This window comes from Aquarana catesbeiana, linkage group LG06 (assembly GCF_042186555.1).
Source record: "Aquarana catesbeiana isolate 2022-GZ linkage group LG06, ASM4218655v1, whole genome shotgun sequence".
NCBI classification, from domain to species: Eukaryota; Metazoa; Chordata; class Amphibia; order Anura; family Ranidae; genus Aquarana; species Aquarana catesbeiana.
This window is the reverse complement of record NC_133329.1, coordinates 338,670,772-338,685,566: the sequence shown is the minus strand read 5'-3', so window position 1 is coordinate 338,685,566 and position 14,795 is coordinate 338,670,772. Positions and strand designations below refer to the sequence as shown.

The following is a 14,795-nucleotide window of genomic DNA, read 5'->3' as shown; positions in this document are numbered from 1 at the left end:
TTCTCGTCCTGCAGACGCACCGCCCCAGTGTGAAAGCACTCGGGCTTTCACACTGGGGTGGCTTGAGAGGCAGTTTTCAGGCGCTTTACAGGCAATATTTTTAGCGCAAAAACACCTGAATAGCGCCCCAGCGTGAAAGTAGCCTAAATGTCACTTTAAAACATTGACGTGAATGCTTTATTATTCTGGAGATATCGAACATTAATAAAAAAACTGCTGTTTATGACTTTAAAAGTGATTTGGCACAGCTGATGGAACAACATATAGAACTTGTGTAATGGCATTGTGAACTTGGTGCACGGAAGATGTGGCGATATTTACACTAAAAAATAAAAGACATATTTCCTTCTTTTTAATTTATTCTCTATTTTCTTTAGTAAATCAAGGCCTAGGTGTGACTCCAGCCTACCATTCAGTCCCAGAGTATAATGGCATTCTAGGGGGTATAGTTCCAAGGCTACTGAGAAGCTCCAGGCTGCCCACCTCACTCTCTGTTTAGCTCTGATGAGTCCACCTGCACATAAGGACTGTTTCAGTTCTAGCTCAAGCCTAGCATTGATTATTTGGCTAATCTAAAACAATATTGCTCCCTGTCTCTGGATGAATCACTACCCTGTACACTTGAATCCCATTTTTGCAACAGGTATGTCATCAAACACCCAGCTTGTAAAGATGGCACAGCTGTAAACATTTTAGAAAAAGAGGGCAATCACCAGTCTGTAAATTGAACCTTGATCCCTGCTGACCTCTTCTGCTGGCCTGTCTGCGCTTACAGCAGGGCCTGTGCTAGGTTGTGTGTGTCTGCACACATCTGTGCCACATCCTTCACTTCTAGGCTAAATATAGCCAGCCTACAAAGCTGCAGAGCTTGTGGAACTATACAGTCCAGCATGCCCCAGCAGCTAAAAGCTCCATTTTATTATATCACCCTGGATATCTTTCTTCAGGAGGAAATTCTGGCACATAAGGAATCGTTCTGTTATACTTGTACATTTATATATGTATACAATTATACAATTAATAATTTTTTTGCACCAAGTTAAAAAAAAAATTGCCTGTGATCTCTGAAGCTCTTCTACCATTCTTAGTGTACAATTTCAGACTTGTAATGGAGGTGACTCTATTTTTATGTTCTTCTTTATATTTCCATATAATTTGCTCCAGCTTTACTAGGACAGATCTTGTGTATTTAAAGCAATAACATATTTTGAAATGTATGTATTAGGTGCGATGCAACATATTTATACATTTTAAACAAATTATGTTATGAATTGGCATTATGTAATTATAACCAATAATTATATCATTTATATTTTTTTATCCAATAATTTGGAATAGTGATCCAAATAAAAGGCTGCAAAGTACAGTAATTCGCCTTTAATCACACATTGATTACTGTATTCAAGGACAGTAGGTGGAGTCATGCAAATCATTCTTTTATGCTCCAGGGGCCAGCTATGTATCTCCCTCATTATAAATTGTTCACTGTTTTTATCTTCCAAATTTAAAAATTTGATTTTTCTGATACCAGCGCCAATTTTGCACAGGTTTTGTAAATAATGTTTTTGCATGGCCAGATGCTGTGCAACACAATTGTTCTTAACCATCGAAATATGTAAACATATTGTAGCTCTTTGCCTTTTACATTTCTCAATATCTACAGCTAGATATTTCCTAAAACGACATCCATATATTTTCTGTCTTGAATTTTATTCTCTGCTTCAAATATCCATTATTTCGGGTTGGCAGGGTCATTTCTTTCTTTCTTTTTTTTTTTTTTTATATTTAAGATGTGGCAATATCCCCCCTCCATGTTGATTAATATAGTGTTAATCTCTCTTGCCTGGTTATAATTTCCATCCCTTTGAGTCACATCTGCAGAAAGGAATGTGTTTATATTATATATTTACTGAATTAGTTAACCAAGCAAATTAGTTTAACTCCCCATGCCTCCCACCCCCATTGAGCATTGCAGTTACCACCTAATGGAAATCTAGATCAGCATCTTTTTCTGTAAGTCATAATTCATTTCTTCTTTCTTCTAGAACCCATTATAATGGAGGGCTCTCCTGATTTTAGGATCCTCAAGGACAAATGGACAGCAGTGTCACTGGACAAAAAAAGGTGATCAGTGTCAATATGTCTGTTAACTATTTAGCTCCTCGATGATAACTTACCTGTATGGCCTTTTCTTTTCTAATGCTTGACAAATATGTTTTCCAGGTCAGCCCAGTTTGAACATACCATCATAATTACATCACTAGGAGCTGAAATCCTAACCAAAGCACTAGAAGAAGACTAGGAAAATCTCTGTGCAAGGCGTGTTTAAAAAAAGCAACTGTGATAAAAATAAAGTGCTGTTACTTATAACAACCAATCAGATTTCTGTTTGCATCAATTTAGTGCAGTCAGAGTCTAATGCTGATTGGTTGCTATGGACTGCTGTACTCAGTGTATTGCCCATTGCTTTCTGTAAAGGCAAATATGATGTATTTTCATAATAAAGACTACAGTGCATTTGGTTGATTTTAGTACACAATGGGGGAGATCTACTAAAACTGGAGCACTCAGAATCTGGTGCAGCTTTGCATGGTAGCCAATCAACTTCTTACTTGCCTGTGGCTGTGGAAATCGCAGCGATACCTGCAACCACCCGCAGTGAAAACGCACAGCTCTTAAGAGATGTGTGGGGCTGCCATTTATTCTGAATGACACCCCCACACATCTCGGTCCGTGGACACATTTTTGAAAAGGTGCATGCACCTTCATTCATTTGTATTTATTCATTTAACTGGGCTGCCATGCCTGCGCAGATGCGGGCCGTAAGAACGCTAAGGTGTGAACCTGGCGTTTAAGCTTTCGCAGAAAATCCTGGAAGCTAATTGGTTTCTGTGCAGAGTTGCACCAGATTTTTCACACTCCAGTTTTAGTAAATAACCCACAAGAGGGGAGATTTACTAAAACGGGTGCACTCAGAATTTGGTGCAGCTGTGAATGGTAGCCAATGAGCTTCTACCTTAACAGTGTTTGATTAAGCTTTGACAATAAAACCTGATTTGATTGTAGCCGTACAATAAAACCTGGAAGCTGATTGGTTTCTATGCAGAGGTGCACTAGATTTTGCACTCTCCAGTTTTAGTAAATAACACACACTCTGCTCCCCTATCTGTACATATCATTGTAGATTTTTCTATTTTCCAGATGTATGATATGTACTTATAAATTGCACACACTGAATTTTGAATTTTGTAACACCTTTGAATCAGTGTTCCTTTTGTCCACTTGGCTCAGTAATAAAGATGCTTTTACACAGTAAAATCATGGACTCCGTTTGCGTCATTTCAATATTTTGTTATTGTTTTAGACCATATTATCATGTCATATTTGTATTTTTGTCGTGTATGTCATTTTAACAGCCATGGGGATTTATTTAATGAAACTGGAGAGTGCAAAAATCTGATGCAGTTGTGCATGGTAGCCAATCAGCTTCTAACTTCACAGTGTTTAATTAGGCTTTGGCAATAAAACCTGGAAGCTGATTGGTCTCTATGCAGAGCTGCATCAGATTTTGCACTCTCCAGTTTTAGTAAATAGTCCACAACAGGGGAGATTTACTAAACTGGTACACACAGAATCTGGTGCAGCTGTGCATGGTAGCCAATCAGCTTCTACCTTCACAGTGTTAAAGTAAAGTAGAACTATAGGCAAAACTTTTTTTTTTAAGACCCTTTTCACACTTGGGCCACGTTGGCGCTAAAGTGCTGCTCGTTTTAGTGGCGCTTTAGCGATGTTTAAGAGGCACTTTTTGGGCCACTAGTGAGGCGCTTTTAACCCCAAAGAAGGGGTTAAAAACTCCTGTGATGCGGTGCTTCCAAAGCTCTGCCCATTCATTCCAATGAATTCCACTCCCAAACTGCCCAAAAGATGCTGCTTGCAGGACTTCTCAGAACGTCCCACGAGAGCACCACCCCAGTGTGAAAAGTCACACTTGAATGAATGGGAGGTGGTTTTCCGGCGCTTAGCAGAGGCTATTTCCAGCCCTAAAGCGCCTGAAAACCACCCCAGTGTGAAAGGGGTCTTAATACAGCAAGGAAGGGTTATTACCCCTCTCAGATTATTTTTTTCACTGTATCCCATTGTGAAGCTCTCCCGTCACTTCCTGTCCCATAACCAAAACAGGAAGTGAGAGGAAATCCCTGCAAAGTAAAGGAATTCCCCAGGTCCGCAGATCTAGTGTCCCCAGTGGAAGATTTCCGCTCTATTACTTTTCTGGGGACAACCCAAATTTTGGGATTTTCTTTCCCTTTCATTGATAACAGTAAACGGGCGGCACATTGTAGTAGTGGATAGCACTTTCGCCTAGCAGTAAGAAGGGTCGCTGGTTCGAATCCCAACCACTACCTGCCTGGAGTTTGCATGTTCTCCCTGCGTGGGTTTCCTCCAGGTACTCCGGTTTCCTCTCACACTCCAAAGACATGCTGGTAGGTTAATTGGATCCTGTCTAAATTGTCCCTAGTATATGTATGAATGTGAGTTAGGGACCTTAGATTGTAAGCTCCTTGAGGGTAGGAACTGATGTGAATGTACAATGTATATGTAAAGCTCTGCATAAATTGACGGCGCTATATAAGTACCTAAAATAAATAAATAAACAGAATAAATAAAGAAGGTGAATCTCCTTAATGGGGCACAGACAGCAATTAAAACTGACAAGTGTTCTAATCCCTCTGCACTCTATCCAAAACTAAAAATAAAAAGTTTTGTCTTTAGTTATATTTTAAGCTTTGACAATAAAACCTGTAAGTGGGTTGGCTTCTATGCAGAGGTGCACCAGATTTTGCACTCTCCGGGTTTAAGCTGGCCATACACCATACAGTGTTCTTATTCAATCTGCTTTAGATTTACCTTCAACTATGTAGTGCGAGGGCCTGCCTGATTGCATATAAAATTTAAAATGTTTAGGTTTGACCTCTTAATATATGGTTTTGGTAAATCTAAAGGAAAGTTGTACAAGAAAATTGTATAATGTATGGCCAGCCTTAGTAAATAACCCTCAACAGGGGAGATTTACTTAACCGGTGCACTCAGAATCTGGTGTACTTGTGCATGGTAGCCAAACAGCTTCTACCTCAGTGTTTAATTAAGCATTGGAAAAAAGAAAACCCGCCGCTCCAGGTGAGATAAGGAAGCCTAATGATCCAGCAGGTGCTCGCCTCGTTTCGCCTCTTTACACAATGAAATTAGAAGAAATGGCCGCACACCACTGTAGATCAAAATCCTCTTTATTTGGACATCTCAAAAATTACAGGCATCAGAATGCTGGGTAGACGCGTTTTTCACACTTCATGTGCGCTTAGTCATTACTACAGTAACGACTAAGCGCATGTGAAGTGTGCGAAACGCGTCTACCCAGCATTCTGATGCCTGTAATTTTTGGGATGTCCAAATAAAGAGGATTTTGATCTACAGTGATGTGGGTCCATTTCTTCTAATTTAATTAAGCATTGACAATAGGGCTGGCCATACTATATACAATTTTCTTCTAGATTTACCAAAACCATATAATATGAGGTCAAAGTTAAATGCGTTCAATTTGTATGCAATCAGGCAGGCCCTTGCACTACATAGTTGAAAGTAAATCTAAAGGAAATTGAACAAGAAAATTGCATAGTGTATGGCCAGAGGTTGGTTTCTATGCAGAGCTGCACTTTTGCACAAAGTTTTAGCAAATAACACACACTCTGCTCTCCTATCTGTACAAATCAGTGTCGATTTTTCTATTTTCCAGATGTATGATATGTATTTATAAATTGCACACACTGAATTTTTTAACACCTTTGAATCAGTATTCCTTTTGTCCACCTGACTCAGTAATAAAGATACTTTTACACCGTAAAATCATGGATTCTGTTTGCTTCATTTCAATATTTTTTATTGTTTTAGACCATATTATCATGTCATATTTGTATTTTTGTCGTGTATGTCATTTTAACAGCCATGGGGATATATTTAATAAAACTGGAGAGTGCAAAAATCTGATGCAGTTGTGCATGGTAGCCAATCAGCTTCTACCTTCACAGTGTTTGACCACTTCCGGACCGGGCCATTGTCATATGACGTCCTTGGCTTCCCACCCGCATAGGGGGCGTGGGCGCGCCTGCTGCGTCACCAAGGGATTTATGCGTGTGCCTGGTGGCCGCGATGTCCGCTGGGCATACACGATCGCTCGTGACAGAGCAGGAACGTGGATTTGTGTGTGTAAACACACAGATCCAAGTCCTGTCAGGGGAGAGGAGACAGATTGTGTGTTCCTAGTATATAGGAACACCAATCGGTCTCCTCCCCTAGTCAGTCCCATTCCCCCACAGTTAGAACACAGTCAGGGAACACATTTAACCCCTTGATCTCCCCCTAGTGTTAACCCCTTCCCCGTCAGTGACATTTATACAGTAATCAATGGCTATTTATAGCACTGATCGCTGTATAAATGTCAATGGTTTAAAAAAAGTGTCCGATCTGTCTGCCGCAATGTCGCAGTCACAATAAAAATCGCAGAACACTGCCATTACTAGTAAAAAAAAAATAATAATAAAAATGCCATAAATCAATAACCTATTTTGTAGACGCTATAACTTTTGCGCAAACCAATCAATATACGCTTATTGCGTTTTGGTTTTTTTTTACCAAAAATATGTAGAAGAATACATATTGGCCTAAACTGAGGAAAAAATGTATTTCAAAATAAATTGGGGATATTTATTATAGCAAAAAGTAAAAAATATTGTTTTTTTTTGTTTATAGCGCAAATAATAAAAACCGCAGAGGTGATCAAATACCACCAAAAGAAAGCTCTATTTGTGTGGAAAAAAATGATCAAAATTTAATTTGGGTACAGTGTTGCATGACCGTGCAATTGTCATTCAAAATGTTACAGCGCTGAAAGCTGAAAATTGGCCTGGGCAGGAAGGGGGTGAAAGTGCCCAGTATTGAAGTGGTTAATTATGCTTTGGCAATAAAACCTGGAAGCTGATTGGCTTCTATGCAGAGCTGCAGCAGATTTTGCACTCTCTGGTTTTAGTAAATAGCCCACAACAAGGGAGATTTACTAAAATCTGTGCACTCAGAATTTGGTGCAGCTGTGCATGGTAGCCAATAAGCTTATAACCTTCACAGTGTTTAATTAAGCTTTGACAACAAAACCTGGAAGCTGATCTGTACATATCAGTGTAGAATTTTTTATTTTCCAGATGTATGATATGTATTTATAAATTGCACACACTGAATTGTTTTTAACACCTTTGAATCAGTGTTCCTTTTGTCCACCTGGCTCGGTAATAAAGCTGCTTTTACACCGTAAAATCATGGATTCTGTTTGTGTCATTTTAATATTTTTTTTTTATTGTTTTAGATTTATTTATTTATTTTAGATGTATGACATACACACAAAAATACACAAATGACATGATAAACAAACTAAAATAATACATTTTGTTGTTTTAAATTGTTTTCTAAAAATTGATTTAGATTGTTTATCATGTCATTTGTGTATTTTTGTGTGTGTGTCATTTTCCCAGCCATTATTTATTATAATTTTATTGTGTGTTATAGGTACATGTCACCTTTTGTTTTGGGCTGTGCTTATTTAGGAAATCACAAACCTCTACAAAATGTCAAGAAATGCCCATTTGCTTAAAAAAGAAATCTGCATCAAACGTGTATCTTTGGAGAAAAATAATAGCTCCAAAAAAAATGTAATAGAGGAAAGAAGGAATAATGTGCAGATCGGGCTGGTGGAGGTAATGCATGGAGTGTGTAATTAGGAAGCTGCTAATCAGGCTGCAGGAATGTGAGCGCTTTTCATTTGGTATTCAAATTGGACTTCAGAGACCGCTAACCAGCCTCTGGGATCCAGTCCAAGCTCACAGCTCAGCCCTATCTACTCCTCATCTGCACATTGTGATCGCCTGGTCCTGATTAGTAATCACATTTTATTTTATTCGTTTTTGGATAAATTAAAAAAAAAAAAGTCTGGCTGCTGTAGGTCAGGCAATGTCCTATTTGCAGCTTATTTAATGACTTCAGTGTAAAAAAATGACAGACAAAACAGTCCAATGATGACTTTATTCTATATAACGCAGGATTTGACATTTATAACATGCAAGAATTGTAAAAACAAAATAAAAATAAAAAATAAAAATCAATAACCTTTCAAAATGATCAATCACAGAGCTTGACAGATCCTTCATTAAACAGCAGATTTTTTTTTTTTTGGAATCATTATCTATTTTTTCCTCTTCACATATTTTCATTTTCTCTAATCTCTATTACCACTTTAGTTGCTGTTTATGATAAAATTGTAGCAAACATTGCAATTTTATTTTCCAATTTGTGTCCTGAGACTTTAGTAATGGATACATTTGACTACAATGGTGGTTTAATGTTGGCAGATTCGTGTCAAGGTGAGCAAAGTGTGGCAAGGAGTCGTTTGCGATCAGTCGCACCGATTGTATCTGATCGCTCAGTGTGTGTGTCGCTTTGTGAGCTCGTGTTCCCCTGCTAGGAGTGTATGAAGAGTGTACCCACTGTTACGATAACAAGCTGTTTATGTAGCAATTACACGGAGGTGGTGCGACTTTTTCAAATTCTTAATTAAAAAAATGCGGCTAATAAATAGGAAATAGGCTGTTGTATTCCGATTATTTTTTGTGCAGGCCCCACGATCTAGTCTAGGGGGTCTTTACTACATTTTCTAATGATAATTGTAGTCCCATTGCCTGTGGACAGAAAGGCTTCAGTAATCGAGGTCAGGATATGCTGGGGCTTGTAGTGCCACATAAGTTATGATGGGACATTGCACATAGGCACCTTGTGATATCTGACAGGTAACATTAACCCCTTGCTTTCTGGTAGATGTCACTTACAGACCTCAGATCTTGAGTTCCATTTAAAGAATGAGCAATATATGAGAATCAACCCTCTATAGATAGTGATGTCCTGGAGCTCTTATTTTAGGGTGCCATGGGCACCTCTCATACTTCATTATTTGATGAATATATTATGTGAAATAAAAGATCTACATAATTAAAAAAAGTGTTGTTTGTGTTTATATAGTTATAGGGCATGTCTGTGTCCCAGAGATATTAAAGACATCCTATTACTATTTATTGCAAAAAGTTCTGACTTTTTCTACTAGTAATTAGGGTTTATTTACTAAAGCATGAGAGTGCAAAATGTGGTGCAGCTCTGCAAAAGAAACAAATCAGCTTCCAGGTTTTATTGTAAAAGCTTAATTTAACAAGCTGAAGTTAGAAGCTGATTGGCTACTATGCACAGTTTCTGCATTGTCCAGTTTTAGTGGCTAATTAAAGAGAACCGTTCAGAAATACACACACCTGTTGTACAGATTTATTCGCTACAATAACATTATGTACTCGACCACTCTCACCGTTTTTTTTTTAATTAATAATAGAACTGTTGGTCCCTCCATGTTGAATCTTTCTCTGCAGTAGCCAGGCACAGGGCAGTGTTGAGCTGTCAATCTTCATGCAAGTTCTCTGCAGCTGATTGGCTGTCCGGTGCAGAACTTTTGTCTGTTTACATAAAAAGCACAAAACCCCATTTATTTTTCACTGCCCATCACTTGGCAGTGGTTGTGTAAATGTGAAAATTAGGAGCAGATTGTTGTCTGCTCTACAAGACTCTGGCCTTGTCTTACACCTAACCAATTTGTTTTATGTTTATGTAAACCCAATCATAAAATCTCATATAAGATGTAACATCTTAATAGCATTTTCAATGTTTTTAAACCAGCAGCTTTTATTAAAAAAATATCTGGTTATCCTAGCAGGAAGGTTCTTTTGGGGGGCACTTCCTGTTATAGGGGGACAACTCTCTGTCCCTGTCTTCCAATTTGTGCTCCTCTGTTGTCACTCTGTCACCAAGGCTTGCAGTGGAAATTACAAGTGGTCCGTTCAACACACATTACACATTGTCATGGTCCACCATTGTGTTCATCAGGAAACAATCCCTTGAGGAAAGGCATGTAGGTGGCTACACAGAGCAACAGATCCAATAGCACTGAGATGCAACAAAGTTTGAAAATGGAAGTAAACCAAGTTTTTTTTATATATATTATTTAAATAAAAATGCAAAATGTAGAGCAGTGCAAATGATAATTAAGTAGCAGTTTACATGTTATGTTTTTACATCCTGAAATGTATCTTTTGATAAACAGGCTTAATTGTATTATTGCTCTAACCTCTACATTGAGATTGTGTTTCAGGGGAACAAAAGGGGTGGAGCCAAGAATGTACTGTCTGCTGTCACCTTTATGACAAATTATATTTTAAGGACCTTTATAACAAGCATGCTTTTAATGAGACACACATGCTTCCTTTGTATATCACAGTTTATATATTTTTTCCTTGTCCCTTTAACACTTGAAGCCAGAAGATCTTATAGTGAAACAACAACAAAAAATGTGTGGCTAGTATTTTAGTCCTTTTATTATTTTTATTTTTTAGAAAGGGTCAGTTTCTTAATTGCAGCCATTACATTGGTATAATTTCATACTCAGGAAAATAGTAATAATGTTCCATGTCACTGCCTACAGCACACAAACAGATGACTGGTGTCACCCAGAAGTAATCTAGGCAGCAATCAGCTAATACACAGGAGCTCATCCCAATCATTGGTCGCTTTGTATTTTATGGCTTCTGTATAAAACAAGCAGAATTACAAATCCCTTTACCTGGTCAGAGTGAATGATCAGTGCTCCCTGCACCAAGACTCTATACATTAATCTGTCTTTTATGGTGACACCTAGTCTTTACAATGCCAGGTCCCCCCCTTTACAACAGGCCAGCTCCCTCTCTGCTATCAGGCAGTACTATGTACTTTATAAAGCTAAAGATTGAATTATTAGGATATCAATATCACAGCAATACAGTGTGATCCCATCTCCTGACCACAGCCTGGCACAAGCTGGAATGGTGATAGCGGTGCTGCAAGTTCAGCTGAGCAGGATTAAATCCCAGGCTGTTTAATAGTGAAAGGCAGCATGTTGCTATTATTGTTAAATATATGGCTAATTATGCGTATGAAAATTAAACATCAGTGTTATGCTAATGAGGCCGCTTCAGCTGGGGATCAGAGCACTTGAGACTAGCATTTAATCAAATGAATCAGGGAGCAATACAGCTGCACGTGAGAACCAGTTCCACAGGATCATTGTGCCACGTACAGTCACCACCGAATTAGGGAAGAAACCATTACCGGCAATCCCTAATTATCTCCCACAAGGCAGGAATCTCCCTGAGCCGACAATACAAAACCACCGGACTCCCCAATACTGAGTACAGCACCCCGAGCATGGCCTGGACATCACACTCACATACCACCTATATATATATATATATATGGGAAACAAGAATATCTGGTGCATGCAATATATATCCTACATATTGGTGTCTATGACTTTATTATTGAACTACCATTACTGAATGAATACAGCTGTCTTGGGACATAATCATGGGCATTGTTTATTGTGCCTATTTTACTGTCAAAATGAGTTGCAAATATATATATATATATATATATATATATATATATATATATATATATATATATATATATATATATATATATATATATATAAATTATTTATTGTGCTAATGTATATTCATGTATGATGTCTATATTCATCAACACAGGATTTACACAGCCATGGGTAACATGCATGTAAATATATATATATGTGTGTGTGCTTTAAATTACCATATTCTATACAAGTATGTAGTTAGGTAGGCAGCTGCCTGCTGTGCAAAATCATGTATAGAATAAGTTAAATATATATATATATATATATATATATATATATATATATATATATATATATATATATATAGGCCTTGTACCGATGATATAATGCTATACTTCCTATATATATATATATATATATATATATATATATATATATTTAACTTATTCTATACATGAATTTGCACAGCAGGCATAATATTTTTTATTATATATATATATATATATATATATATATATATATATATATATATATATATATATATATATATAGGAAGTATAGCATTATATCATCGGTACAAGGCCTATATATATATATATATATATATATATATATATATATATATATATAAAATAAAAAATATTTTTTTCAAAGCATGCATCTACCTATCCACTTACACTGTATACTTGTGTCATCTGCGCAAGGCTTATATATATATATATATATATATATATATATATATATTATATATATATATATTATATATATGTATATATATATATATATATATAATATTTGCAAAGCAGGCATCTACCCATCTATTTACCTGTATAGTATGTTACTTAAAAAATTTATATGTCTAGGTATATATATAAATAATTGGGTTTCCATACTATAATAAATGTACTTCCTATGATGACTATATATGTGGATATGTGCCATTTGTGATTGCATAATGCTCACCACCGATGCAAAGCAAGCATTCAATTATCTGAGTTTAAACACATTTACAATTTAATAAAATGGTTCCATTGCCTGTGCTCTTTATTGATCCTCCCAGTCCCTTCATGGAAGGGTAGGTGTGCAGGAACCATGACAGGTACTCTTATTTGCAAGTATTGCGTGTCTGGTGGTAGGACCCCACTCCCTTTGAGTAATTAGGACATGTGTGTTAGGGGGTCACTGGGGTGTACAGATCAGATCTTAGGAGGTCACTGGGGTGTGCAGATCAGATCTTAGGGGGTCACTGGGGTGTACAGATCAGATCTTGGGGGGTCACTGGTGTATACAGATCAGATCTTAGGGGGGCACTGGGGTGTACAGATCAGATCTTAGAGGGTCACTGGGGTTTGTAGAGCAGATCTTAGAGGGTCACTGGGGTGTACAGATCAGCTCTTAGGGGGTCCTTGGGGTGTGCAGATCAGATCTTAGGGGGTCACTGGGGTGTACAGATCAGATCTTAGGGGGTCACTGGGGTGTGTGGAGCATATCTTAGTGGGTCACTGGGGTGTACAGATCAGATCTTAGGGGGTCACTGGGGTGTGTAGAGCAGATCTTCAAGGGTCACTTGAGTGTACAGGTCAGATCTTAGGGGGTCAGTGGAGTGTGTAGAACAGATCTTAGGGGGTCACTGGGGTGTGTAGATCAGATCTTAGGGGGTCACTGGGGTGTACTGATCAGATCTTAGGGGGTCACTGGGGTGTGTAGATCAGATCTTAGGGGGTCACTGGGGTGTAGAGATCAGATCTTAGGGGGTCACTGGGGTGTACAGATCAGAACTTAGGGGGTCACTGGGGTGTGAAGATCAGATCTTAGGGGGTCACTGGGGTGTACAGATCAGATCTTAGGGGGTCACTGGGGTGTACAGATCAGATCTTAGGGGGTCACTGGGATGTACTGATCAGATCTTAGGGGGTCACTGGGGTGTACAGATCAGATCTTAGGGGGTCACTGGGGTGTACAGATCAGATCTTAGGGGGTCACTGGGGTGTACAGATCAGATCCTAGGGGGTCACTGGGGTGTACAGATCAGATCTTAGGGGGTCACTGGGGTGTGTAGATCAGATCTTAGGGGGTCACTGGGGTGTGCAGATCAGATCCTAGGGGGTCACTGGGGTGCACAGATCAGATCTTAGGGGGTCACTGAGGTATACAGATCAGATCTTAGGGGGTCACTGGGGTGCACAGATCAGATCTTAGGGGGTCACTGGGGTATACAGATCAGATCTTAGGGGGTCACTGGGGTGCACAGATCAGATCTTAGGGGGTCACTGGGGTGTACTGATCAGATCTTAGGGGGTCACTGGGGTGTACTGATCAGATCTTAGGGGGTCACTGGGATGCACAGATCAGATCTTAGGGGGTCACTGGGGTGCACAGATCAGATCTTAGGGGGTCACTGGGGTGTACAGATCAGATCTTAGGGGGTCACTGGGGTGTACAGATCAGATCTTAGGGGGTCACTGGGGTGTACAGATCAGATCTTAGGGGGTCACTGGGGTGTACAGATCAGATCTTAGGGGGTCACTGGGATGCACAGATCAGATCTTAGGGGGTCACTGGGGTGCACAGATCAGATCTTAGGGGGTCACTGGGGTATACAGATCAGATCTTAGGGGGTCACTGGGGTGCACAGATCAGATCTTAGGGGGTCACTGGGGTGTACTGATCAGATCTTAGGGGGTCACTGGGGTGCACAGATCAGATCTTAGGGGGTCCTGGGGTGCACAGATCAGATCTTAGGGGGTCACTGGGGTGTACTGATCAGATCTTAGGGGGTCACTGGGGTGTACAGATCAGATCTTAGGGGGTCACTGGGGTGCACAGATCAGATCTCAGCCCTGGTCAGGCCCATTGAGTCTTGCAGTGTGTGGATGTTTACTGGATGTGACAGATTTTCTCACCGTGTGTGGAGAATTATTATTGCTGTCTTAAATCACAAATTGAGTGGAAAAGTGCTGTGTGGGCGCTTCACTTTGCTGTATTGAACGGCGAAACCCGGGCAATTGTAAAATATGGGAGAAGGAACAAAAATAAACGATGTGGCTGATTAAAACAATCCTTCGCCTTGTGTACCTGATCCCCCCGTGTGTTTGTCCCCCGGTCCCCCAGACTTTTCATTAGTAATGTGTTGTCATAGATGGCAGATCACAGGCCACTGGGAAAAGCCTCCTCTGCTCTTCCGCTCCACGCTCACTCCCCTAGTCAGCGAAGCTGCCCAGCGAGGCGCGTTTTAGCCAATGGCAGCGCCCGGATT

At 39.3% G+C, this 14,795-nt stretch overlaps 1 protein-coding gene across 2 annotated transcripts in view; it reads left to right on the top strand.

The window, feature by feature from the left end:
- Nucleotides 1-3,318, top strand: part of METAP1D (methionyl aminopeptidase type 1D, mitochondrial) — a 406,438-nt gene extending 403,120 nt beyond the window's left edge. For both annotated transcript variants that reach the window (XM_073633893.1, XM_073633892.1), the window contains 2 exons: nt 2,046-2,124; nt 2,224-3,318. In XM_073633893.1, coding sequence (XP_073489994.1) covers nt 2,046-2,124; nt 2,224-2,302 — 158 coding nt within the window. In that variant the 3' untranslated portion in view covers nt 2,303-3,318. The remainder of the gene's footprint in view (nt 1-2,045; nt 2,125-2,223) is intronic.
- The last annotated feature ends 11,477 nt before the right edge of the window (nt 3,319-14,795 follow it).